Source organism: Laccaria bicolor, genomic scaffold (assembly GCF_000143565.1).
Source record: "Laccaria bicolor S238N-H82 LACBIscaffold_1 genomic scaffold, whole genome shotgun sequence".
Classification (NCBI taxonomy): domain Eukaryota; kingdom Fungi; phylum Basidiomycota; class Agaricomycetes; order Agaricales; family Hydnangiaceae; genus Laccaria; species Laccaria bicolor.
Window position 1 is genome coordinate 2,160,386 of NW_001889872.1, and position 25,346 is coordinate 2,185,731.

Sequence of the window (25,346 nt, forward strand, 5' to 3'; positions counted from 1 at the left end):
ACTGATAGCGTGGATTTCGGGCAGATGCACATCAACAATTATGGCAACAGGATGACGTCCGATGGGGTCATTCCCCTTATGCCAAATCCGAGCAATCGGTTCACAGGCCGTACAGAGGTCATTGCCAAACTTAAGAATCATTTTTCTACAAACACAAGGGACCCAGCCGAGAGAAATTTCTTTTTGCTACATGGAATGGGAGGCATTGGGAAGACTCAGATTTGCTTGAAGTTTGTTCAGGAAATGTCTGACTGGTGAGTATCTCCAAAGAGGCAGATCTGACAACTCTTATTTCTAAAATTTCAATTGCCTTCAGTTTCTCTTCTGTTTTCTGGATTGATGCTTCCTCAGCTGGCACCATCACACAGGGACTTAAGGGTATCTGTAATCTTCCTGCAGCCCAGTCTAGTAGACTAGATGGCTCACCTGAATCTGCTCTTCACTGGATTGGCTTGCTGAAAGAGAACTATGTAATGGTCTTTGACAATGCTGATGTTCTATCACCTGCTGAGCTGGAGGCTTATTTTCCACCTGGAAGAGGGGGAAACATTTTGATAACTAGTCGCAACTCCACAATGAGAAGTCTGACTTCACTTGAGAATTCTCTTGAAGTAACTGAGATGGAAGAGGATGATGCTATAGAATTACTTCTGAAAGCTGGTTGCTTAAATCCATCTTCAATGGAGTTTCGAGCTGAAGCTTGTAATATTGTGAAGCAACTCTTCTGCCTTCCTCTTGCTATTGATCAGGCTGGTGCTTACATTGCATCTGGTGCCACTGCTATTGGGGACTACCTTGTAAAATATTCAGAGCACCGAAAAACATTGCTATCTCATTCTGCATTTACTGGAGCTTCTAAGTACAACAGAAGTGTGTATGAAACTTGGGAACTATCATACAAAGAAATTGAGAAATCAGCTGTATCTGAAGATCCTCACAGGGCCAATGCAGCCAATAGTGCAATGCTTCTGCTCAAATTATTTCCTTTCTTCCATCATGAGGGAATCACTGAGGAAATATTTTCTTATGCTGCACTTCAAAAAGATAAAGGAAACTCTAGCCCTGCATTACCAATTGCAAGTTCAATGCTGGATCGGAGACTACTTCCTCTCAATAAAACAGGTGCTTGGGATAACTTTGTCTTTAGAGAGGGAGTGCGAGTATTACTGGTATTTTCCTTCATTAAGAGAGGCCCATCTGATTGTGTGTATTCCATGCATCCATTGGTCCATACCTGGGGCAGAGACAGAATACTTTTAAATGAGAGGAGACAATGTTGCTTGATGGCATATGTCACTTTGTCTTGTTCATTAAGATGGAGAGAATATCAGCCATATAAATTCTGGAGGGCCTTGGTAACACATGTGAGAGCAAATATAGAACATTCCAAATCAGAAAGCAACCAGAACGGTGTCACTGTCAGTTACTTGGATGATGCTGATGATGAGTTTGGGAGGCTATTGCAAGAACAAGGATATTTCAAGGAGGCAGAAACCTTGCGTGATAAAGTTCTACACATAAGAAACAGAATTCTTGGAGTGGAACACCCAGATACAATCCATGCCATGGCAAATCTAGCAGAAACATATCAATGCCTGAGAAAATGCAAAGAGGCAGAAAAACTGGGGATTCAAGTTTTGAATGCAAGGACCAGAATTCTTGGAGTAGAACATCCAGACACAATCAGAGCTATGGCGAATCTAGCAGCAACATATTCACATCTTGAAAAATTAACAGAGGCAGAAAAGCTGAATATTCAAGTTCTGGATGCAAGAAACAGAATTTATGGAGCTGAATACTCAGACACACTCAAGATGTTAGTTATGGGAAATCTAGCAATAATAAATCAACAACTTGGAAAATTCACAGAGGCAGAAAAGCTGAATATCCAAGTTCTGGATGCGAGAAGTAGAATTCTTGGAGTAGAACACCCACACACACTCCATGTCATGGGAGAGCTAGCAGGAACATATCGATGCATGGGAAAATATGCAAATGCAGAAAAGCTGGATATCCAAGTTCTGGATGCAAAAAACAGAATTCTTGGAGCTAAACACCCAATGACGATCATTGCTATGGAAAGTCTAGCAAGAACATATCAGTGTATGGGAAAATACACAGAGTCAGAAAAGTTGATTATCCAAGTTCTGGATGCAAGAAACAGAATTCTTGGAGTAGAACACCCACACACACTCCGTGCCATGGGAGATCTAGCAGGAACATATCAGTGCCAGGGAAAATACACAGAGGCAGAAAAACTGAATATCCAAGTCCTGAATGTAGCAAACAGGATTCATGGAGCAGAACACCTATACACAATCAATGCCATGGAAAATCTAGCAGCAACATATCAATGGGTCGGAAAATACACAGAGGCAGAAAAACTGGAAATCCAAGTTCTGAATGCAAGGACCAGAATTCTTGGAGCTAAACACCCAGAGATAATCAGAGCCATGGCAAATCTAGCAGAAACATATCACTGCCTGGGAAAATACACAGATGCAGAGAAGCTGGAGATTCAAGTTCTGGATGCAAGGGTTGGAATTCCTGGAGTGGAACACTCAGACACAATCAGAGCCATGGCAAATTTAGCAGCAACATCTCGATGCCTGGGAAAATACACAGAGGCAGAAAAACTGGAGATCCAAGTTCTGAATGCAAGGACCAAAATTCTTGGGGCTGAACACCCAGAGACAATCAGAGCCATGGCCAATCTAGCAGCAACATATCAACAGCTTGGAAAATATAGAGGCAGAAAAGCTGAATATTCAAGGTCTGGATGCAAGAAATAGGATTTTTGGAGTAGAACACTCAGAGGCAATCAGAGTCATGGGAAATCCAGCATCAACATATCAAGACACAGGAAATGCCCAGAGGCAGAAAAGCTGGGTATCCAAGCTCTGGATGCCACAAACCCCCTTGTCAATGCACCCCAGATGATAGAAAATTCCAGTACCACAACTCTACAAGAGACTGTAGCAATCATTCCAGAGCAGACACAACCTTCACGAAAGAGAAAACAATCCAACCTTTTCCCAACTCTGGTTACTGGTAAGGTACCTACCACTATTGGCCCTGATGGCTACCCTCTAAGGAAGAGGTATGTTTGACTCTAATCACATAGGAACCTGACACTGATCATCTTTAGTGATTGTCACGGGTTTAGCAACCCATGCGGGTTACGGGTAAGGGTACACTTGGGTAAGGGTATGGGTTTGATATTCCCAACCCTCACCAAACCCGTACCCGTGGCAGGGGTTAGCGGGTACCCGTAGCAATACCCGTCATGTTATTTGGTCAGTGTTTGTGCAGCAATAAGATCGAAAAAATACTAATTTATTGCTGCCAAGTTATGCATAAGGGATACCTGAACAATTTGTAAGGTATTTTATCCCCTGCAAGTCACACTGGGAGAAGGGAAGTTTTTTGTATTTGGTTTTGTATTTTTATGAGGGTGTATCATTTTAAATTAATGAAATATTCTACACACATGTAAGTAAGAACAAGTATATACAAGGGGGTTAACTATACAAGGGGGGTGTAGCTACAGCGTAAATATGGCATGGGCAGAGGGGAGTGCAGAAGGAAAGAAAAGAGACGCGAAAGAAGCTGATCAGAGGCGCTATATATACAAGGCACTTTAGGGCGGGTTCAGAATCAGAGCAAACCCGCCCTAAAGTGCCTTGTACACACAGCGCTTCTGCTTCTTTTGTGTCTCTTTTTGTCTTCCTCATCTGTTATTCCATCTTAGCCCCCCATATGTATCAGGACATGGGACAACGACGTTACGAGGACACAGTGAGTACCCTCTGTCCCACGTTCATCCTAACCCACCTCACTGAGACAGGAAAACAATGGAATGACAACATGGGACGACAACGATGCGACGGGAAGGACACGGGATGACGACGTGATGAGGAGTTTGTTAGAAATTGACATCTAGATACATTCTCGTTTAAACGCGTCTCGGACTTTTCTACTTACATGTCACACCCGTCACGCTCAGTGGTTGTTCTTCTACACAACGCTGAGCTTGTACATCGTTTCGTTCTCTTTCTTTCTTATCAATACTTACTGGTACCTAGACTTGTTATTTCATTAGGTACTAAATATAGTGGTTGTTCTTCTACACAACACTGAGCTTACTTGTTATTTCATTAGGTTATGGGCCCCAGACCTACTTACCTGTGAAAACCTCGGATACAACACACCACTCACGCATATTCCCCATCGGAAACCATCCATATCTCGCATACCATTTCCACACACGCCTAAGCGCTCGTTCATCCACTTTCAGCTCTCGGATCACCTTATCCCCACAATCACCACCAAACGTTCCCACCGATGTCAATGTCATCTTCCACCAGCATCAAGAAGCTTACCCACAGGAATTTCCATGCTTGGGAACCTCTCGTGACGGCAGAGCTCCAACGCTTGGGAGTTTGGCGCATGTGCACCGGCGACGAGGCCGAATTGCTTGTGAAACCCACGCCAATGTCCCTTCCTGAAACGGCGACCGTTTCCAAGAGGATTCCAGCTCAACGGAACCACGCGGACGCCTTACAAGCTTACGAAGCTGCCTGCCGTCGCAATGACCAGGCCATTGGCATGATCAAGACCCATATCGAGCCATCGCAGTTCGAGGGGATTGACAAGCTTGGGATGGTGAAGGAGGTTTGGGAGAAGCTGGTTCTTCGGCACAAGGACACTCATACAGGCTTGAGTGCGTTCTATACCAAGGTTGGGATATTGGAGAAGAAGTACGCTGACGGTGAGGACATGCATGCCCATCTCGACTTCCTCACCATGGAGAATCGGAAGCTCGACAAGAAGGCATTCGACGACGAGTTCCTGGCTCAAATCATGCTCATGTCCCTTCCCCGAGACTCCACCTGGGAGACGGTTGTCGTCGTCCTCCTCCAATCTGCTTCCGACACCACTCCACTCTCCACCACTGTTGTCTCCACCAAGCTCATGCAGGAGTATCGTCGTATCACTGGTGGTGAACAGGCTGACTCTGCGCTCACTGCTCGCCAGGCCAAGGCATCTTCCTCGAAGGTGAAGTCCAAGAAGCAGTGTGGCTATTGCAAGTTCCTTGGTCATGGTGAGTTGGATTGCCGTAAGAAGAAGCGGGATTTGGAGAATGGGACTACTGAGGGGAAGGACTCTGGGAAGAAGGATCGTCAGAAGAAGTTGTCCACCGCTAACGTCGCACAAGTCACCGCCACCTCTGAACCAGAGCAAGCTGCGGCGAACATCGCCAGCGTCTATGCAGAGTTCCCTTCTGACGATAACGACGATGACGTTCATGTCTTCATCGCCACCGAAGTTGTCGCTCTCCTCTCCCACCAGTCTCACCTCGAAACCTACATCGATTCTGGCTGTTCCCGCCATCTCACCCCTCGTCGTGAACTTTTCATCGATAACACCTTCACCAAGCTTGAGAAACCCATTAAGGTTCATCTTGGGGACACTTCGGTCATACCAGCTGTTGGTCAAGGGACTATTCATTATCTGATGGAAACCCCTTTGGGAGTTGTTCCTGCCCTCATACCCAATGCTTTATGGGTACCTGAGCTTGCAGCCTCCCTCCTCTCTGTCGCTCGCTTCACTGATCACGGCAAACACGACATCCTCTTTGACAATGACGACTGCTTCATTCGCTCGAAGCCTTCTGGCAAATGTGTTGCATCAGCGCATAAAACCAGTGGGAGCCTCTATCGCCTCATCGCGTGTCCTATGACATCCAAGGAGTATGCAAATGCTGCTATCACCTCTCGTCACCTCGATATTAACCTCCTTCATCGTCGCCTAGGTCATGTCGGTTATGACAATGTCAAACGACTAGTTGACAAGGGCATGGTGGATGGTGTTACATCAGTGGGAGGTCGTATAGAATTTTGTGAAGCTTGTGTACATGGCAAACAACATAGACTCCCCTTTCCTCCTTCCAAAAAGCGCGCTAGACGAAAATTGGATCTCATCCATTCAGACGTCTGTGGTCCTTTTCCCAACAGCATTGGGGGCAAGCGCTACTTTGTCACCTTCATCGATGATTGCACCTACAAAGGTTGGATCTACTTCATGGCTAAGAAGTCGGAGGTGTACACCATGTTTCGAAAGTTCAAGTTGCTTGTTGAGACTGCAACTGGCCAGAAGATCAAGGTATTTCGTTCATACGGTGGCGGCGAGTTCACCTCATTTGAGTTCGAAGACTATCTGGAGTCCTGTGGCATCTTTCATGAGAAAACCACTCCTTATACCCCAGAGCAGAACGGTGTTGCTGAAATCATGAACCGCACTATTGTTGAACGTGGTCGATGCATGCTTTTTGAGGGTAACCTCTCATCTGGATTCTGGACCTATGCTTTTGAATGTTCCATGTACCTCAGTAATCGCTCCCCAGTCTCACGTCTCCCAGACTCTACTCCTGAAGAGGCCTGGTCTGAGACCAAACCTGTCATCACCTCCTTTCGACCCTTCGGCTGTCCTGCTTATGCTCACATTCCTAAAGCCAAGCGCACCAAACTTGCCTGGAAAACAAGGAAATGCATCATGGTCGGCTATGAAGTTGGTACTAAGGCCTATCGGCTCTGGGATCTGAAGACACGATCCATCATCATCTCTCGGGACGTCATTTTTGATGAGCGCATCAATCCTCCTGCAGTCCCAGCACCACCAGTTGATTTATCCGAGATTGTCTGGGATGGTGAACTGACTGGAGATGTCCAAGGCTTGACTCGAGTGGGAGACGCATGGGACAAAGCTGATGTGGAGTCTCCTCCTTCAGCACCTGTCACCAACGCTCAACCCATTGAACACCTCATCGATGAGGAAGAGAATCAACCTCAGGACCTAGATCCACTTCCAAATCCTCTCCCTGTTGAACCACCACATCAGGAACATCCTCTTCCTCTTCCTGATCTTCCTGCTCAACCTCGTCGACGTCGAACTGAACTCGAGCTACTTGGGGATCCACCGATAATTGAGGGACCACGACCACGTCGTCTTCCTGAGAGATATCGTGCTGATTCTCCCCCTCCTGAAGCAGAGGTTCCTTTAGACAATGGTGACGCAGATGATGATGCATTTGCTCAAATCGCTTTTGTATTTGCCGCTTCAGCCACATCCACTGGTTACACTGATCCCATGACGCTTACTGAAGCCATGGGCAGTCCCGATGCAGATTCGTGGCAACAAGCCATTGATGAGGAGGTTAAATCCCTCCAAGCTATGGGCACATTTGTCATTGTTGAGAAACTACCTCCTGGACGAAAGGCTGTGAGTTCCAAACTCGTATTTCGAGTCAAACGGGATAACATTGGTGCCATCGAATGCTTCAAAGCACGCATGGTTGCGAAAGGCTACTCTCAGATCCCCGGGATGGATTTCGATGAGACTTTTGCACCTGTGGTAAAGCTCACTTCAATCCGTGTTTTGTGTGCCCTAGCAGTCACCCTCAAACTTCACTTCCATCACCTTGATGTTGACACAGCATTCCTCAATGGTATTCTCAAAGAAGAGATCTACATGCACCTTCCTCAAGGTGTTGGTCCTCTCTCTGGGAAAATCGCTCGGCTACTTCGTTCGATCTATGGATTGAAGCAAGCCTCTCGAGTTTGGAACGAACTCCTTGACCATGAGCTCGCAATGCTCAATTTTCGTCGAATCAACGCCGATTACTGCATCTACATCCTTCAAGAAGGGGACTTCATTGTATTCCTCGCTGTCTATGTTGATGACATGGGATTACTCTGCAATGACCTAGACTTCATGCAGAAGATCAAGGATCACATCAGCAAGATCTTCAAAATCAAGGATCTTGGTTCTATCAGCCAACTCCTTGGTGTTGCGATTGATTATGATCATGAAGCTGGCATCCTTCAACTTTCCCAATCACGCTACATCCAACAGTCCCTTGAGCGCTATGGTTTCAATGATGGTCGAACTCATCCCACACCCCTCAGCTCTGGAGCCAAGATTAGCAAATCTGACTGCCCCTCGACTCCCTCCGAAGTCGAATTCATGCAGAACTTTCCTTATCAAAGCCTACTCGGTACCCTCATGTACAGCATGCTAGGAACTCGTGGAGACATTGCTTTTGCAGTGGGAGCACTCAGCAAAGTTGCTTCCAACCCAGGTAAAACTCATTGGGATGAAGCTGTTCATGTTCTTCGCTATCTTGGAGGGACTTGTGACTACTGCCTTGTCTTCAATTGCAAGAAGGCTGGTGAGATGACTTCATTCATCCTGGGATATTCCGACTCTGATTGGGCTGGCGATCTCGATACTCGACGATCCACTGGAGGATTTGTCTTTCTTGCATGTGGTGCAGCTATCTGCTGGAGCAGCAAACTCCAGAACACACCTGCACTCTCATCTACTGAGGCAGAGTATATGGCATTCACACGTGCTTCTCAGGAAGTGATCTGGCTTCGTCAGCTCCTCGAGCAACTTGGCTTCAAGCAGGACAAGCCCACTTTGCTCCTAGGTGATAACCAAGGAGCTATCGCACTCTCAAAGAATCCCGGCAATCATCCTCGCACCAAACACATTCAACTTCGCTATCACTTCATTCGCTTTGCTGTCGAAGATGGTCAAATTCTTCTTGATTATGTTCCAACTAAGGATATGGTTGCAGATGGATTAACGAAGGGTCTTACTGGAGAGAAACACATGCGGTTCGTTTCCATGCTCGGTTTGAAACCACGAATGAGTGGGAGTGTTAGAAATTGACATCTAGATACATTCTCGTTTAAACGCGTCTCGGACTTTTCTACTTACATGTCACACCCGTCACGCTCAGTGGTTGTTCTTCTACACAACGCTGAGCTTGTACGTCGTTTCGTTCTCTTTCTTTCTTATCAATACTCACTGGTACCTAGACTTGTTATTTCATTAGGTACTAAATATAGTGGTTGTTCTTCTACACAACGCTGAGCTTACTTGTTATTTCATTAGAGTTGAGGACACGGGACACAGACACGACGAATGAGGACATGGGGACCATGGGACAACAACGACTGCTCCAAATGCACACCCCAACAACGATGCAGATGCAGGCGCTACGTTGTGTCAGCGAGGCGGCAACCATACCATGCAACCACAGCGACACGACGACGACACCACAGCGACACCATGACGACACCACAGCGACGCAACGACGACGCCACAGCAACACGACAACGACACCACAGCAACACGACAACGACATTACAGTGACGCAACGACGACAGACACCACAGTGATGCGACGATGACAGACACCACAGCGACGCAACGACAACACAAGCGACGCGACAACTACACCACGATGTGACCATGGCGACACACGACGGTGCCGCAACCATGCGACGACAACACAATGGCCACACAACCACAATGCGATGATGAGGCCCTTTCTCCTCATCTCAAGATGTCTGTTGGCTCATGTGTTTCACTTTACCTGTAATGTATTTTGTAGTCAGTTACTTGTAGCTGTTCCAGCGAGTGCTGTGCCGTGCACAGGTCTAAAGCTTCTACATAATCAGTTGAATAGAATACAGTTATAATTGTCTTTGTGTTAATACACTAAAATTTGATATTGTTTGACTTGTGACTGAGAGTAAGATCAATACTGAATGAAAATACAGTAGCTACCCGTCATAAGACCCGCCTAACCCGCCAAACCCACAAAAACCCATACCCTTACCCGCAGAAACCCCTACCCATGGTTGAGGGTATGGGTTTTCATGGGTATGGGTACGGGTATGGCCAAAAGTACCCGGGGGTTACCTGTGACAATGCCTAATCATCTTCATAGGCCTGATTATGATGATCATCTCATCACTGACTAATGTAAACAAGTAGTGTTGGATCACAATTTATGGCTCATTTCAATTAGATACTGTTTCAATCAGGCCAGGTTCAATCCCATTATCTTCCAATTGTGCTCTTTTTGATCAAATGTATAAGTACTCTACAAGTTTAAGGAAATTACAATCAAGATCCATGTTTCAACATTTCTCTTCAATGTATTTCATTCCAATCAAGACTCATACTTTGACATTTCCCGATCTCCAAAAAAGGAAGGTCCATACCCTAAAAGGGAAATTGACACTGACAGACTACAAAAGTTTGCTGATAAACTACAAGAGCCAGTTACAGACTATAAATGTAACCAATAGACTACAAAAGACTACAAAGTTTACTGATAGGCTACCTAAGTTTGTAGTGTCTGTTCTTTGAGACTAAAAAGTCAGACATAGACTATAAGTTTTAATGATAGACTACAAGAGTTTGTAGTGTCCGCTTTTTTAGACTACAAAAGTTTGTAGTGTCCATAGTGCCACTTCTTCAGACTACAAAGTGTTTAGCAACTGCTTTTTTCATTACAAAAGATTTTATTGTCCACTTTTTGATATTTTGCCACTGCTGCACCATTGGTCTTGATATCATGACTAAGGTTGTCTGTCACATTCTGAGGGCAAGCTCATCTCAGGATAAGATAATGTCTGTGTCAGAACCAGACATCTCACTCATGTCTAAACATCAATATATGTCTAGTTTGTGGGAGTGCTTCTCCCCTTTCATTCAGATCTGCTTCTGATGCTAAGAAATCACTTATTGGACATCTTCCCAAAATTTTTCAATTTTCATATGAAAAGCCACTACTGTATCTTATCTCTGACCTCAGTCAACCTTATGTATATGATAAGGACTAGCATGGTTTAGGTAATACTGCAGAAATTTCCATACTTTAGTTACCAGTAACATTCGGTACGAAACTGTGGAATTTCCATAAATTCCATGGTTTTCCGGAACTGCCAAGCTGCTAAATGAGTTTAATAGGGTTACAAAGCGTGACTAGTTAAAATAAATAACTGTATACAAATTTATTAATGATCAAGATGCATTTCATCATTTCGCCTATGCTTGCATGATATTTGAAAAAAGTTCAAGGTTATATTGACTCCAAATACTGCAGAGAATAAAACCAAATTTATTGGCATTTTTATACCTGCTGTACATTGAAATCAGGCTCTGTTTCATGGGATTTGAGTTTTTGGCTTGAGGGATCAGCCAGGTTTGCACAAAGTTTGGGGCATAGGCCTAATTACAATAATAAAAATAAGAGTAAAATATGTCTAAATGACAATTAAGAGTATATTGTTCCTCCAGAACAGAAAAAAAGTATAAATTACAGAGTGACATTATGATATTTGAGCTGTGAAGTCAGAACAGCATAAAAGGCTCAGTTGTACCGGTAACCGCAGTAACCGTACCGTACCATATTTGGTAAAACTGTGGTTTTTTTACTGGTTGTTACCATGCTAGTCCCTAGTATATCAGTAGACACTGTTCTATGTCTGACTATAGCCATCCTTGACAATGATTTCTTTGAAGGGTATACATTTCCTGTTATATGAGTGCAGACTATCCCAAGACTATCCTGTCTTGATCCTGTCTTTTAATGTCATCACCAGTTGCCACTTTGCAAGCACTCATCACAGTCAGTCTTAACAGAATTCATTCAAGAGTACAAAGGGTGAAACATAGAGGGTAGTTCAGTCATCTCTATTTTTCCTCTTTTCTTTCATCTGCAAAGGCCTTTTTTCCCAGTAGCAAGGCCCTTTCTCATGAGACTCAGAGAGGGCTGGCCAAACTCTGGAGACTCCTGTAGCAGCCTCGTTTCCCCATAGACTGTCCAAATCTCATGAGCTCTCTGGTGGTTCCTGTAGATTTATACTGTTCAGTAGAAATCAACGACTACAAGGCACTGGGTCAGTAGCTGCCTACCTGTTCTAATTAATCAGAAATCTCACTGCCAACGATCTCACAAGCACGGTCATTGTCAACAATGACGGTGTCTGTGCACTGAAAGGGGACTATTTTGGCCAAACAGGCAAATGTGGAAGATATAAAATGCCAGTCAGTGGCATCTTTTCAACATCTTCTCTCTCCCATCTCCCCTTTTTTGAACAGCTCCCCCGTTGTTCGCAAATTGCTCCCTCCTTGATATGGGGTTTCCTCAATGTAAGCTGTCTAGTACTAACAACTTTCCCCCCTTCATAGAATGTTCTATCTCAGCCTGGTACATCTGGGTGGACATCGGTAGTGTGCATTTCATTTTCACAAAGTACAGCTGCTATGGTGCTATGGCACTATGAGTCTCCCATTGCTCAGGAGCACTGGTGAGGAACACACCTTCCTATGGTGCACTATGATAGAGGGGTACATTGCTCCAGGCCTCCAAAGCTACCTGACGCTATGTAGACACCTGCAAGGGGGTGGCGGAACGTGGATCCCGGATATAGGGTTGGGGGGGGGGCATCCGTCAGAGGCCTTAAATTTTTTTGTGACCTTCTCTAATAAAATCCATTCAAATGGTTTGCAACACTACCAGAGCACCCTTGGAGCTTGATTTGGTAAGTTGCACACACATATTTGGTCAGTAATTTTCGATACCTTGCATACGTCCTGACGTGTGTGGTGTTTACAGACGTTTCCTGGGCATGACACCCTGAAGGTGATGGAGTCGATGTCGGGCGCATAGGTGGTTGGAATGGCGCCGGGCAAGTCGACGAGTTCGATGAGCGTGGAGAACCCAGAAGGTCATCGCTGTCATTGGTAAACGACGTTCGGAGGTGACGGCTGCCAATAACCGATGGTTCCTTCTGAGAAAAACATAGGAGGGTGGGAAGAACATACCGGATTTGGGGGGTGAAGGGAGGGGGGGGTTGAGCACTAGGGCCTTAATTCTTCTTGCGACTGTATATGTAAATTCCACGTTCCGCCACCCCCTTGGACACCTGTAGTCAGTAGTTATTTTGCAGATGTTGTCCAGGATTCAGGTGAAATATAAGCTTGGATTCAGTCAACCTTTTCTGTCATGACCTGACATTGAGATAAAATCTACAAGGACCAATCAGCCCCTTAGTTGAGATAGGATGGTAGATAGCAATATGAAAAGACAAGATAGCTCCAAGGATGTCAAAGACAACCTTGGGCATGATACAGTGCCTACCATCACTTCCCCACCATCCTCGGCATGAGCCAAGGAAATTTTTATGATTTTTTTTTCCTTTTTTTTCTCTGAAGAAACCCATGAAAAGAATGCATTTGACAAAGTTTTGGTGTTTTTCCCACGGTGTTTCACTTTTTTGGGCTCAGATACAAAATTTCACCCCTCAGGAAACTGTTCACACTGCTCCAAAACAATGGGAAATGCTAAAAAATGATGTTTAAACGATGTGCCATGATAGATGTCCTTGGTTTTCCATAAATGGTTAGGACCCTGTTGTGCCCCTATTACCATATTAGGGTGTGCACGGACCATTATTAAGCTAGGGTTAGGGCTTGTTTCACTTTTTCAAGGTCAAAAAATTGAAAACTTGAGCTACAGGTCTGATTTTCACACTGCAGATAGCTACAATCAATCTGAGCACAAATATGCTGTTTTTGAGCTTACTTAAAAAATGTAGTTAGAGAAAGTTTGTTTTTGTTGATTGCCTGCCAAATCAGGTGCGGGGAAGTGATGACAGGCACTATATATATATTAAGACTAATGATGTAACAGTGGCAAAAGAGAGCATTTTTGAAGGCAAAAAAAAAAGACAGCAGCATGGTATACAGTATAATAAGATATCTTCAAGAGAGCTTATACATCTATTCCACACAATACATCTCAGCCACATTTCTCAAATCAAAGATCAGACTTGACACACCTGAACAGCTTTTTTACTTATCATCTTCTTCTGCACAAAATGATATGCCTTCTGAATGTCAGACCACATGAAAAGCGGTGTGATGACCAGCATAATCGGTATGGAGATCTCCCAAAACAAAAGGTCCGAGTTGTGTTGGACAGACCACTCTTTCACAAAGTTCATACCCTAAAGAGAGAGATGAGAAGCAGATGAGGCGAGGAAGATGCACTGGTGGGGTTTGGGAAAGGACTTACGAAATACCCAGTTAGGAAGGTAAGGGGGAGGAAAATGATCGTTGCGAGAGTTAATCGACGCCTGTGAGGAGCTTGTGAGTGTGCGTTTTTTGGATAAACAATACATAGACGCACATCACTTCGTTCATTTCATACGAAGCCAGCTGTTTGAAGAAATAAGGCGTGGTGTCAGCACTTTGCACACTGATGTACCAAGTGGCTTACATTGAAGGTATAGTCAATGAGGTTCTCTGCAATGCCAGCAAACATGTCAAGACTAGAGAGGATATGCTCCATATGGTCAAAAACGTCCGCCTGCGTAATTTCGACTCATCAACCATAGCACCAGGAGGACACTATAAAACACATACCAAATATATCTTGGATTTGTGGCTCATAAACCCAACAACCTTGACATCCGCATTCGTCGGATCGGAAGAATCAATGAGAGCGGCACAACGATCAACGTCGTACCGCCTAAGGCCATAAAGGAGTGTTTTGATGGGTTCCAAGGTTCGTTTATGTAGTATCAGGTCGCCTGAAAGAATGTGTACTGCAGATTTCAAGCATAAAATGAGATACTTCTGAAAAGGGGATAAGTGACCACGTACGTTGCTTGACGGTCTTCATACTGGGTTTGAGTAGGATATCGCGTTCGTAGTTGTTGATTTTAATTTGATATTCGTCAATGACTTGGAGGGCGTTGTCGACAACTGAATGGAATATATGTAAGTAAGGTGACGAGGCCATAGTTGCAAGGAACCGTACTCAGATCAAGGATACCGTGCACCAGCAAAGACGCGTCGGCAGACTTCCTGAGAACGGTATCACGTTGGCGTAGGCGTTGGGTTATGGGTGCGGTCAGGGAGAGGTCGGGTGTTGGATGTATCGAGATGACAGTTCCTGAGTGGGGGTTACAAGACTTCGATCTGAGAATGGCAGAACTGACCATCTCGGAAGAGGAATATGAACATTGGGGACACATTCACATTTACACGGCCGTCCTGGATATTCGGTCAGTACCTTGACACAACTGCAGCACTGAATATGTAACCTGTTTCAACGCTGCCACGGACACTTCCGCTACCTTTTGCCTTTCCCTAACGTCTTTGAGCTGTTTCATATTTAATGTCCATACATATCAATTCACCAAGCGTCAAAAACGCACCTGTGCTTCCCTCTTGAGCAGTGAAGTGAGGCGACTAGGGGAATTCCATGCTGGGGTCAACGGTGTTGGAGGAATGTCAGCTTGGGTGGACGGCAGGATAGGGCCAGTTCTTCGTCGCATTGTTGACGATCTGCGCGACTTTGAGAGGCTTATTTTAGCGCTTTCGTCATGACCATTGCCACGCGACTCGTGTGGAGTACCCTCCTCATCCTCCTCCTTTATTGGTTCTGGAGAGGATGAGCGGTCCGCATGACTTGGGAAACCAAAAGATTCGCTCTGTTTCTTCTCATCCCGATTAAGTTCATGGCAAAGAACTCGTAAGAAAAGATGCTGGCTGTAATAGTCCGCTTTTGACCTATTTCGAATATGGCCATGGAACACGTCCTCCAACGCCAATGGATGAAGGTCTAAAAACTGGTCAGGCGCGTCTTAGCGGAGGCAAAAAGTAGAGCCCACCATATTTGATCGCGACGGCTTTGATGACGTCCCAGCTCAAACCACCAATGTTTATCCAACGCACCTTCACCCAAGGCTCCCTCTGACCCGCATTATCATCGTCGATGAGATCCACGAACTCCGCATTGGATATCTTCCGAAAGTTACTGCGAATGGACGAGTAATCCGACACCTCAATCACACATTCTTTATGGATGTTCCCATACAACGCCTCTGCAGTAGGCCGTCGGGGGTTCACGCCAGGCTCAGCCCCAACGCGTGAAGTCATGCCGACCTCGAATATGGACGCCCCACGACGCAGAGCTATAACTCTCCGGGCCAAAGAACGGAACCGTTCAAGGGGTGGCAGCTGCTGCCAAGCGGAAGGGATTGACGCGGCGGCGGATTGGTGACTGGCTTGGGAGTGTATTGATCTCTTGGAACCCGTACGAGTGCGTACCAGCTGTAAGTGGTGTGCCCCGCCTCCAGGTGATCGGTGATGCCTTTGTCGAGGTGATATTGCCGTTGGAGAAGCTGCACGACGCTCGGCTATTTCCTCGTCTTCGAGGTCAGGCGTGAGGGAACGTCCCTCTGAATCTGAAAAGCTATTCTCGCGAGGCATGCTGGAGACACGGAAAGCTGGCTTGTGGGCGGGGTGAGGGGAGAATAAGCTTCACCCTCAGAAGTAATGGTCAACGGGGGCCAATGAGCGGCAAACTATGGCCCCCCTGTCATTAAGGCCCAGGGGTGGCAACGAGCTACGCGTGCGCATGTCACTCCAACCACGATAATCAGAATATTTTTAGTGCACTCTAATGCCTCGTGTACTTTTGAGATAAATTTTGCACCTACCTATTCTGCGTCAAACAATTATTACTCTGGGTTTTGGAATCCATAGGCCACAGACAGCGATATTAATTAAACGAGCGATCTAATTGTGCGACAGCGAGGTAAAGACAGGGTATGAAAAAAAAAATACTATGTAGGAAGCATCCAGACCTGGAATGCCGTTAAACCATGAATCGTAAGAATGAAAATTGAAAACGAGGAGAGAGAGAAAAAAAGCAGGGAGTGTGGTTACCAGGGGTGTTTATACGTGCTGATCTGGCGTAACTAGCTGTGCATATAGTAGATAGCAGGGTGCTGCAATAGTTAGAGAGGTGCATGTAGGGAAAAAAAAAAGAAACTTGATGAACAGCCACCAACCAGTGGTGTTGACATCACTACGATTGGCGAGGGGAGGAGAAAAGTGAAAAGACTTTCTCTGCGTTGTTCTTGTACCTCTTCAACTTCTTCGTCTTGAGCTTTTCCTGCGTCGTTGAGGGGGATGACGACTCTTTGACGTCAGGTCTTCCATTATCAACGGGTATAGCGGGAGTCGCCCCACTCCCTGATTGATCAGAGGAGGCACTCTGGGCACCCATAGAAGTAGCTGACTGTTTGGATCTAAGAGATGGCGACACTGGCAGTGTGCTCCCAAACGACGGCGAAGCAGTGATTGACGCTGCTGAGAGAACATTGGACGCAGACGCAGACCTCGTCGTACTCGTCTTCGAAGAGTAAGACGACGGAGGAGGTGACCTAGGCCGCAAGAACTGTCTGGGGTGCTTTCTAAACGTAAGCCCACCAGCATTCCTTCCACGACGTTGAGAAGGAGAAGGAGACTCCGTTGCCTCCGATGCCTGAGAAGCCTTCGACATCCCTGAGAACGACCGTTGCGCAGATCGCGAATTCGGCGTCGATGCTTTGCGGAAAACAGCCAAACGATATCGGTCGACAACACCACGAGCGAAAAGACTGGTTCCCTTTGTTCCATTGCGGTCTTCTCCGTCTACTGCTTCCACGAAATCCCAATCATCGTCCTCTTCGTCCCTTTCCGCCTCCGTATCGTCGACGGCGTCGGAGAGGTATCGGTCCAGAGCATGAACACCAGACTTTTCCCGACGTGAGCGTGTGGCCGGACCTTGTGGGCGAGAAACAGATTTTGATGGTGGTGGAGGTGTGACTCTTCCCTTAACGTCTTTGCTTGGAACAACAGGCGCCGTAAGCTCCGTAGGGCCAAGAGGAGGTAGTTCCTTGCTGAGCCGTGATTTCGACCCTTCGTCCTCTGGTATCTTCACAACGAACTCTTCCACAATTTCCTCCTCCTCGGCAACAACAGGTTCGACGGGAGTAGCGGGTTCTTCAGGTATAACCTCCTCAACTACTTCAGGCAAAGCATTCGGCCGTGCTTCAGGCGTTTTAGGCTCGGCAACTTCTTCTGCTTTAGTTGCTTCCACAACTGGGACAACCTCAGATTCCACACCCTTGACAACCGATGAATCATCCATGCCTTCAAGACTTTCCTCTTCTGATCCATCCTCAGAGCCTTCTTCTTCCTCTTCCTCCTCCTCTTCGTCATCAATGAGAACGGAATGGCGGCCCTTGAACGAATATCCATCAAAAAGATCCACAGAATCCTCCTCTTCCGTTCCAACGGCGACTACTAGTGGTGCTCGCATGGAGGAGCTTCGAGATTGAGATGGGGTGGTATTTGTCTCTTCACCGTCTGTCCGGTCAGTGTCGGTTTGAGGCTCCTGGTCAGTGTCGGTAGCTGGGTCGTTGCTGTTGAAGTCGTCTAAAACGGGTTCCATCTCGAGGAAGGTATCATCGAAGTTTTGCGTATCGCTCGCGTTGCAGGGGTCAATAGGCGGGATATAAGGTGCTGAAGAGTCTTATCAGTCATAATTTTCATGTTCAAAGAACGTAGGACCTACGTATGTAGCGCTTATAATAAACATGGGCCCAGTCACTGCAAAGATAAATATAAGCAACGTTAACTATGATATTGCCAAAAACTTACATCATTGAAAAATACGGATGCTTCTTAATCCGGGGTTCACATATTCTAAGTGCAGGATTACGTTGAAGGAGCTAGATGAAAAAAGTCAGATCGTTACTTCTATGCCAAATGAAAAAAGAACCATACCCCACGAATCAAGCTCTTAGTATCCTGATCAATCGCTCTATCATCCGGGAACTGCAGCTCATCCTGCAACACCCTAAGATACATATCCGAATGATTGTTCGCCCAAAACGGTGTCTACCAACATCCATCAACTCAGCCTCAACTCAACCCAAAGAAAAGAAAAAAAGAAAAACGCACAATTCCAGTCAACATCTCATAAAGCATCGTCCCAAAACTCCACCAATCCACTTCATACCCATATTCCAACCCCTGAATAACCTCGGGAGCAAGATACTCCGCCGTCCCACAAAACGTCGTCGTCGAATCACTATGCCCAATCGGCTGACCAGGCCACCCCAACGCCAATTCCCCCGTCCTATCAGGCTTCATCCAGGGGGGGTTGACAGGCTGCGGCGTCCCAGGCGCAGAAGAATAATAATCGCCACCACGTGAACCAGAAGGCGTTATCGGCGCAGAAGCCGTCGTTGTGCGCCTGGGAAACTCTTTTGAGAGCCCAAAGTCGGTCAAGACGATGTGTCCGTCTGCGCCGATGAGGATGTTTTCGGGTTTGAGGTCTCGGTAGATGACTCCGACTGCGTGGAGGCCTTCTACACCTTCTACGATTTCGGCGGCGTAGAACCGGGCGCGGTCTCGTCCGAGTCGACCCCACCTTGCGAGTTGGGTGGCCAAGTCGCCTCCTGGATGGAAGTCCTACAAAAAGTGGGCATTTAACAACAAATAGACCGAAGAGTAAGATGGCATACCATGACCAAAAACAAATTCTCCTTATCATGGAAACTCCACCACAGCTTAACCACAAACGGATCCCTAGACTCAGCAGCCATCCTTTTCAAAACAGCTTGTTCAGTCAGGGTATGCTGCAACTCCTGATGCGCCAAGACATGTCGCTTCGTGATAGCCTTGAGCGCAAACAAATCCGACGTAGACTTATGCCTAACAAGAAGCACCTTCCCAGCGCATCCCTTGCCCAAGACACGCATCATCTCAAAATCGTCAATGACAACTTTCCGTTTCGATTTTTTGGGCTCTTTCGGTGCAGATGAGGCAGAGCGTTTCTTGCGTGTTCTACGACGATGGCGGCCTGTCGTAGCAGAGATGGAGGAGTCGTCCCCTGTTTCCACTTGTGAAGAAGCGTCATCCTGGCTGGGCACTAAGGAGGTGTATGAACGAGAGAGCCTCGACGACATGTCGGGATCGGCTGATTGGGATCGATGCATGCGGGATATGGGAGCTTCAGAGGCGGGTGTTGCACTGGGGACATCCTCGTGACCTTGGGCGGTTGCAGCATCGTCAACCGGAGCAGCAGCAGTAGCTGAATCTTTATCATTTTGGACGTCTTCTAATCGGGCGGTGGCGTCGACAGTTGCTTCGCCCTCGGGCGCGTGATCAATAACAGGCTCAGCTTCCTCCTCTTCTTTGATTTCTTCTTGCTCCGTCCGTGAACTGACAAGAACCTCCCCATCCAGCTGTACAGAATTGTCCAGCTCCTCAACAAAGATGCTTCCACGATCGCTTGGCGCTGCCCCTGGTCCTAGACTGGTCGAGGTCGAGTAGCTATTTTCCTTGGACAGGCTCACGTGAGCGGCAAGATCAGATCGAACGCGTTTGATAGCCCTCTCCACTCGCACACTCTCCAAATCATCCGTTCGTACTCGGACAAAACGCTTCCACACGCGATCCTTCCGCAGGGTTGCTGAATTGGAGATGGTTGTGAGATATGCGGCGATAGCAGTGCTCATAGCCGACGGTGATTTTACAACAGTCTGGTCAACTTCGCCATCGGTGAAAGGATCGTTGAGTTCTCCAGAGGGCGATGTCAGGGGTGGGGTCGCAGTGGGCATGGAGGTGGCGTTAGCAAATCGGCGACCGACAGAAGACTGTCGCTGGTTTTTACCCGACGTGGGGGACGCCAGGCGTGAAAGGGTATTGAGGAAGGTTGATTTACGTTTTGGAGGGGAGGGTATGGAATCAGGGTTGATGGGAAGGGCAGGGATTTTGACGGTGGGATATGAATCGCGGAGCTTTTGATCAAGCTCGACAATTTCCATTGCTGCACGGGTAAGAGTGAGGTTGTGGGTTGGAGCTGAGAAACACGGTTAGTAACGATATACAATAGGTCAAAGGAGATGGGAGCATAAAGACAGTGGGAAAATCAAACGTGGTGGAAAGGTGTGTGATCGCAAGTTATAAAATAAAGTGAAACGTAAGGAGAATGAACTCACTCTTTATGTAAAGACTGTATGAACGGGGATCGTATGGTGATTCTGCCACGCTGACACTCCAAGGTCCGTCCTCGTTATCCATCCGAAGAGGAGGTCGCCTTGTGGAAGCATGGGGAATATTAGTGTCAATAGCCTTCATATCGTCGATGGTGAGATCAATAACAGGCTGTTGGTCGGTGGGTGTAGTAGGTTCACGTTCGAAGAAAGAGATGTTGGAGACGCCGAAACGATCAGATCCGTTCTTCTTTCTCCTGAATGAGTAGTTTCTGGGTGTGTCGATGCTTTTCCTAGCAGAGAGAAAATTACGACCAAGTGATTCAGTGGCCGGTGTGTCGGTATCGGATGAATCCCTGAACACAACTCCAATTCCAAAAACGGTCCTGAGATTTTTCTTCGGCGCTGGCAATACGTGTGACTTGTGAGAGGAGTTTAAGCTGCCAATACTTGGCATATGATGAGAAAAGCGAGCTTGACGTGCTGGGGTGACGAGGTCGAAGTGGGGACGGGATTGAGGGAGTGGCTTGGACGTCGTTCAACAAAGGAGAATGAATAATTACTGGGGTCAAGGGGTGTGCAGCTGGGGCGTGTTCAAATTTGTAAGGCCACGAGTGTCTCCGTAGTCAAGTCTGCCTCGAGGCTGGCAGTAGTGACTTGGCGGAACCTGTGTTGCGATTGCTATTCAAGCCCACGGATCGAGCAAGACAAAGGAGTGTTGGCAAGATATGAGAGAGGGCAGTGTCAGTTGGTATTGTGAGTGTATTAGATAGGTAGGAATGTACCGACTCCCCGTCCACATGTGTAAAGCAACCACAATAATCCCCCTTTTTCTATTCTTCTCAACAAAAAAAGACTGCTCAGCTGCTGTCAGCCCGAGCTCCCTGCCTGTGCTAGTCTAAACCGTCATATCTGCGCTTAAAGGGACCTATAACTCCTCCTATGCCCACACCCCACATATGCCGCTGATGCATGATGCATCACCGCTCTCCCTTTTACTCCCTCGAATTCGTTCGGACGGCGCCCCAAAGATATTTTCTCAAGCCGCTAGATGTGGCACTAATCCTGCACTGCACTGTAGGCCAACTGTAGGCTATCACGGAGTGGCGGAAAAACATCAACCGCTCGGGCCAACCTGAAGGTTCAGTGGCTCTACGGAACAGGAACAGTGTCATAAAACAGTCAACATGACGCCAATATGACATCTATGCTACGTCTTCAAAATTTTGAGGCTTCATCCATCATGCATGAGAATGGATGAGAAATGGACATGTTTTTGATTGCTTCTCCATCAACCGCCCACGGAACCGCCGAACTTTTACAGAAATCACATTGAACCCGTCTCACTCTTTGCCGCTGCGGTCTCCCAAACGCCCACCGTATGATTTTATCTTACGTGCCTCGAGGACAATTGCCATCATAATATCGCATAAATCTGGAACCGACGTCGACCAGCGGCCATAAAGCGCTTCCGAGTCTGCTAAAGGCCAGAAAACGGAGTCATTCTCAAAGTTACTATCGAGCCGTTGGAAACGGGGCAAGTTCCACTGCTTACAACTTGTTTCCGAGCATCAAGATGTCAAGAACACCAAAAAACGATGGCAGTTACAACAGCATCTCAGAACACGAGCAAGAGCGCCGAACGGTCATTGGAGAAACCGCTTTAATCAAAGCAGACGCTCGGGGATGCTGTTTTACTTCCATACTAAATGCGGGTTGATAGCACAGCTGACCCCAATCTTCCCCGATCAGATCGTCCACCCCAATTTCAGCCCGACGGCCTCTTACTACCACTGCGCCCCGGACCTAGGTACCGTTCAAGTTTGTCAACAACATACATATACAGCGCCGTGATCTCCCCCCTAACCCCGAGCATAGCCCTTGATCATGATCGTGTGTAGATCATACATACATATCTGTCTAAGTAAGCCTGAACAAGTTGTTGGTTGATTAGCCAGGAGCTCACTACACCTTTCATTAGCTTTCCTCGGCCAGTGAACAACCGACGAGCTATCGTGATTGACGCCTGATATCTCGAAATACAACGCTCGGCGCTTGGGTTGTCAGCCACCTGGACCACTCTGCTATCAAATACCGTATGCCAACTCTGGACTCTGAGTCTGGCCGTTAATTTCGTGCCTTGGTGACGGCGGAACGTTCTCCGAGAGGTTCAATGGCGCCTGCCGTCAAACGTTGTATAACAATGACGACTTCCCGTTCTCCCGGTGGTTTTTTACCGTCGGAGGATCGACGCTTTCCCAGTCAACGCTCTCAAAATAATTGTGCAGGGAAGCATCCAATGCAACGTCCGTTGTTTATTTTGAGAACTTTCTTGAATTCATGAGCAACGCCATAGTTGTGTAATTTGGCTGTGAGGAATAAGACGACGGAAATGGTGTCGCTTCAAGTAATTTTAACAAGGTCGCGCGTAATAGGAGGAGGATAAGTTAACTGCGGAGAAGCAGCAGGATCGAAAGGCGATATCTGTAATTGTGGGGCAGTAGGCTGATTGTCTTCTCCGTGATTTGCGCGGGCTTCACTGCGCGAACTAAGCAAGTTGCCTGTATTTTTCTATTCTCGGGATAACAGGATATCCTCGAATGTCCTCGTAATAAATGTGCCGTTTTGAGAACCTCGCCTTGACTGTGTTCTATATATGCTGTGCTCTGGTGTTATAGCAATTCAAATGTGATTCCTCTTACCCATCATGCGTGGAAGCACTTTCATCATCTTGAAAAAAATTAAGACCGCAAATAATTATTTCAAGCCAGATTACAAGTATTTTTTTCTAGGTAGCAAGTCATTGAGCACGCGACCCCGCTTGACGTGACGCGTCTGAATCGTTCACGTGATGTCGCACGTTCATGGTGTCATTGCAATGCTCAGTGGAGTTGGGATGAGAGAGTTTCGGGACGGGTTCCAGCGCTGTGTGTGTGAACTCCATCATCGGAAGTTTGTTTGATTGATTGTCGAAGATTACAACAGGCATCTGCCAGCGGCAACATAATCGAGATTCGAGCGACCAGAGCGCCATTGATACCACAACCACCACCACCAACCTTCGTTACGGAGGATGTCTGAACCGGCAAGCGCTGCGCTGCATGAGCACCAGATCCCGGAGGGTGACGACGACGTCGTGAATGGACACTATGAGGAAGAGGAGGAGGAGGAGGAGGAAGGGGGGGAGGAGGGTGTTGAACTTGGTGATGGAGAAGTCGACGAGGGGGAGGAGAGTGACGAGTATGACGTTGACTTTGAGGTGCGTAAAGTCGAGGACAGCTTGATCTATTCTTGGGCTCACATGTGTATTAGGAGGAAGCACAAATTGTGGGGGACGAAGACGACGATGAGGAGGAGGAGGTCCAGGTAAGTATCAATTTTGACAACCCGCTGCACGCGCCCCTGAGTACGATACTAAATATTTCCAGAGCGGCAGCATGACGGCGCTTTTGCTGGGCAATGTAAGTTGGCCTCGCACCTCTAGCGTTGAGCCCCCTTGCTCATCCTCGTCTGTCGTCATGATCAGCCGAACTTCGAAGAAGAGGAGGAGGAGGAGGAAGACGAGGAAGACAATTGGCATGAAGACCCGCCTCAAGCCCCCACTGCGTCAAGTTCGAAAAAGCGAGGCATTGAAGAGACGGAAGAGGAGGATGGGAACAAAACAAAGAAGGTGAAAGCCTAAACTGGGGGCAGTCCAGTCCCAACTTTCAGGTGCGCGGGATACTTCGCTAGATGCAGAGGTTCGGCGAAGGCGCGGTTTTTTTTTTTGATTTATTCTTCTTTATACCATGCGACGTTGTATGTATTTTCTAAATGTAAAAGTCAAGCTGTCTGTATTCTATTTATCGCTTTTTTCAATGCACCGCTGCGACGTCCTCTCCTACCAATCGCAAAGCCATTGACCAGTGCTAGCAAAGACTAGCAATCACACTTTTCTCTTTCTTTATACTCATCCAGGTACCCCCTTTGGCTGGATTAGGAAGTCCGTGTGTCAAATACTGAATTCGAAGTCTGCCTCTCTCCCATCGCGCGTTGGAGCAAACAACGCGTACACAACATCACGTGGAATGCAAAATGACTTCACGGCGTCCTCGCATCCTGCTTGAACACTTTCATTAGCTACCCAGATACCACTATAAATGCACGCGTCAACGTCAATCAAGGCAAGCCAGATCCCTTCATTTTCACCCATTTCTTGAGCTTTCATTTCGAAATGCACAGAATCAAGAAGCGCGTGTCGCGACTCTCCAAGCAGAAATCGACAGGCTCCAGGAAGAACTTGGGTTCGTCTAGTATATCCTGATGAGCTTCATAAATTGATCAAAAAAACGCGCATATATTTTACCAGCGAGGGCGTAGATGCTAACGAAGTTGTCAAGCGACATATTGTCCTGCTTCATCGATATAATGAAGCGAAAGATGCGACCCAGGCGAGTTTTCTGAATTTGACTGGGCTCTTAATCTATGTGCTTACGCTGCGTTAGATACTTATTGGAAGAGTGAGCTCGTGAGGCCAAACTAAGTACCGTTTTAAGTTCTGACCCTTCTTTCAGCTCGCAACTCTGAAAGACTCCACGATTAGGCAAATTCACGACGATTACGAGTTGAAAGACACAGATTGAAAGTTGAAGTTCACTTT

At 46.8% G+C, this 25,346-nt stretch overlaps 5 protein-coding genes across 5 annotated transcripts; 2 read left to right on the plus strand and 3 right to left on the minus strand.

Annotated features, from left to right (window-relative positions):
* Nucleotides 1-2,936: 2,936 nt before the first annotated feature.
* LACBIDRAFT_301528 (uncharacterized protein) lies at nucleotides 2,937-3,275 on the plus strand (the record flags this gene model as incomplete). Its single annotated transcript, XM_001873517.1, has 2 exons — nucleotides 2,937-3,100; nucleotides 3,149-3,275. The coding sequence occupies 2 exons, from the start codon at nucleotides 2,937-2,939 to the stop codon at nucleotides 3,273-3,275; spliced, it is 291 nt and encodes a 96-aa protein (XP_001873552.1).
* A 10,353-nt stretch (nucleotides 3,276-13,628) lies between these two features.
* LACBIDRAFT_301530 (putative magnesium transporter, CorA-like protein) lies at nucleotides 13,629-16,145 on the minus strand (the record flags this gene model as incomplete). Its single annotated transcript, XM_001874154.1, has 12 exons — nucleotides 13,629-13,646; nucleotides 13,706-13,873; nucleotides 13,942-14,002; nucleotides 14,056-14,084; nucleotides 14,146-14,235; nucleotides 14,292-14,473; nucleotides 14,532-14,633; nucleotides 14,689-14,823; nucleotides 14,870-14,924; nucleotides 14,975-15,034; nucleotides 15,089-15,495; nucleotides 15,545-16,145. The coding sequence occupies 12 exons, from the start codon at nucleotides 16,143-16,145 to the stop codon at nucleotides 13,629-13,631; spliced, it is 1,908 nt and encodes a 635-aa protein (XP_001874189.1).
* Nucleotides 16,146-16,437: 292 nt separating this feature from the next.
* On the minus strand, nucleotides 16,438-16,689 carry LACBIDRAFT_301531 (uncharacterized protein; the record flags this gene model as incomplete). The annotated part of the gene is made up of 1 exon (XM_001874155.1): nucleotides 16,438-16,689. One exon carries the CDS (start codon nucleotides 16,687-16,689, stop codon nucleotides 16,534-16,536), a length of 156 nt encoding a protein of 51 aa, XP_001874190.1. The 3' UTR covers nucleotides 16,438-16,533.
* A 5,645-nt stretch (nucleotides 16,690-22,334) lies between these two features.
* LACBIDRAFT_301533 (uncharacterized protein) lies at nucleotides 22,335-23,076 on the minus strand. The gene is made up of 3 exons (XM_001874156.1): nucleotides 22,945-23,076; nucleotides 22,679-22,866; nucleotides 22,335-22,627 (listed from the first exon to the last, which is right to left on the minus strand). Exons 1-3 carry the CDS (start codon nucleotides 23,001-23,003, stop codon nucleotides 22,593-22,595), a joined length of 282 nt encoding a protein of 93 aa, XP_001874191.1. The 5' UTR covers nucleotides 23,004-23,076; the 3' UTR covers nucleotides 22,335-22,592.
* Nucleotides 23,077-23,732: 656 nt separating this feature from the next.
* LACBIDRAFT_291817 (uncharacterized protein) lies at nucleotides 23,733-25,066 on the plus strand (the record flags this gene model as incomplete). The annotated part of the gene is made up of 7 exons (XM_001873518.1): nucleotides 23,733-23,966; nucleotides 24,020-24,073; nucleotides 24,136-24,168; nucleotides 24,234-24,377; nucleotides 24,665-24,693; nucleotides 24,827-24,990; nucleotides 25,056-25,066. The coding sequence occupies exons 1-7, from the start codon at nucleotides 23,781-23,783 to the stop codon at nucleotides 25,064-25,066; spliced, it is 621 nt and encodes a 206-aa protein (XP_001873553.1). The 5' UTR covers nucleotides 23,733-23,780.
* Nucleotides 25,067-25,346: the final 280 nt, after the last annotated feature.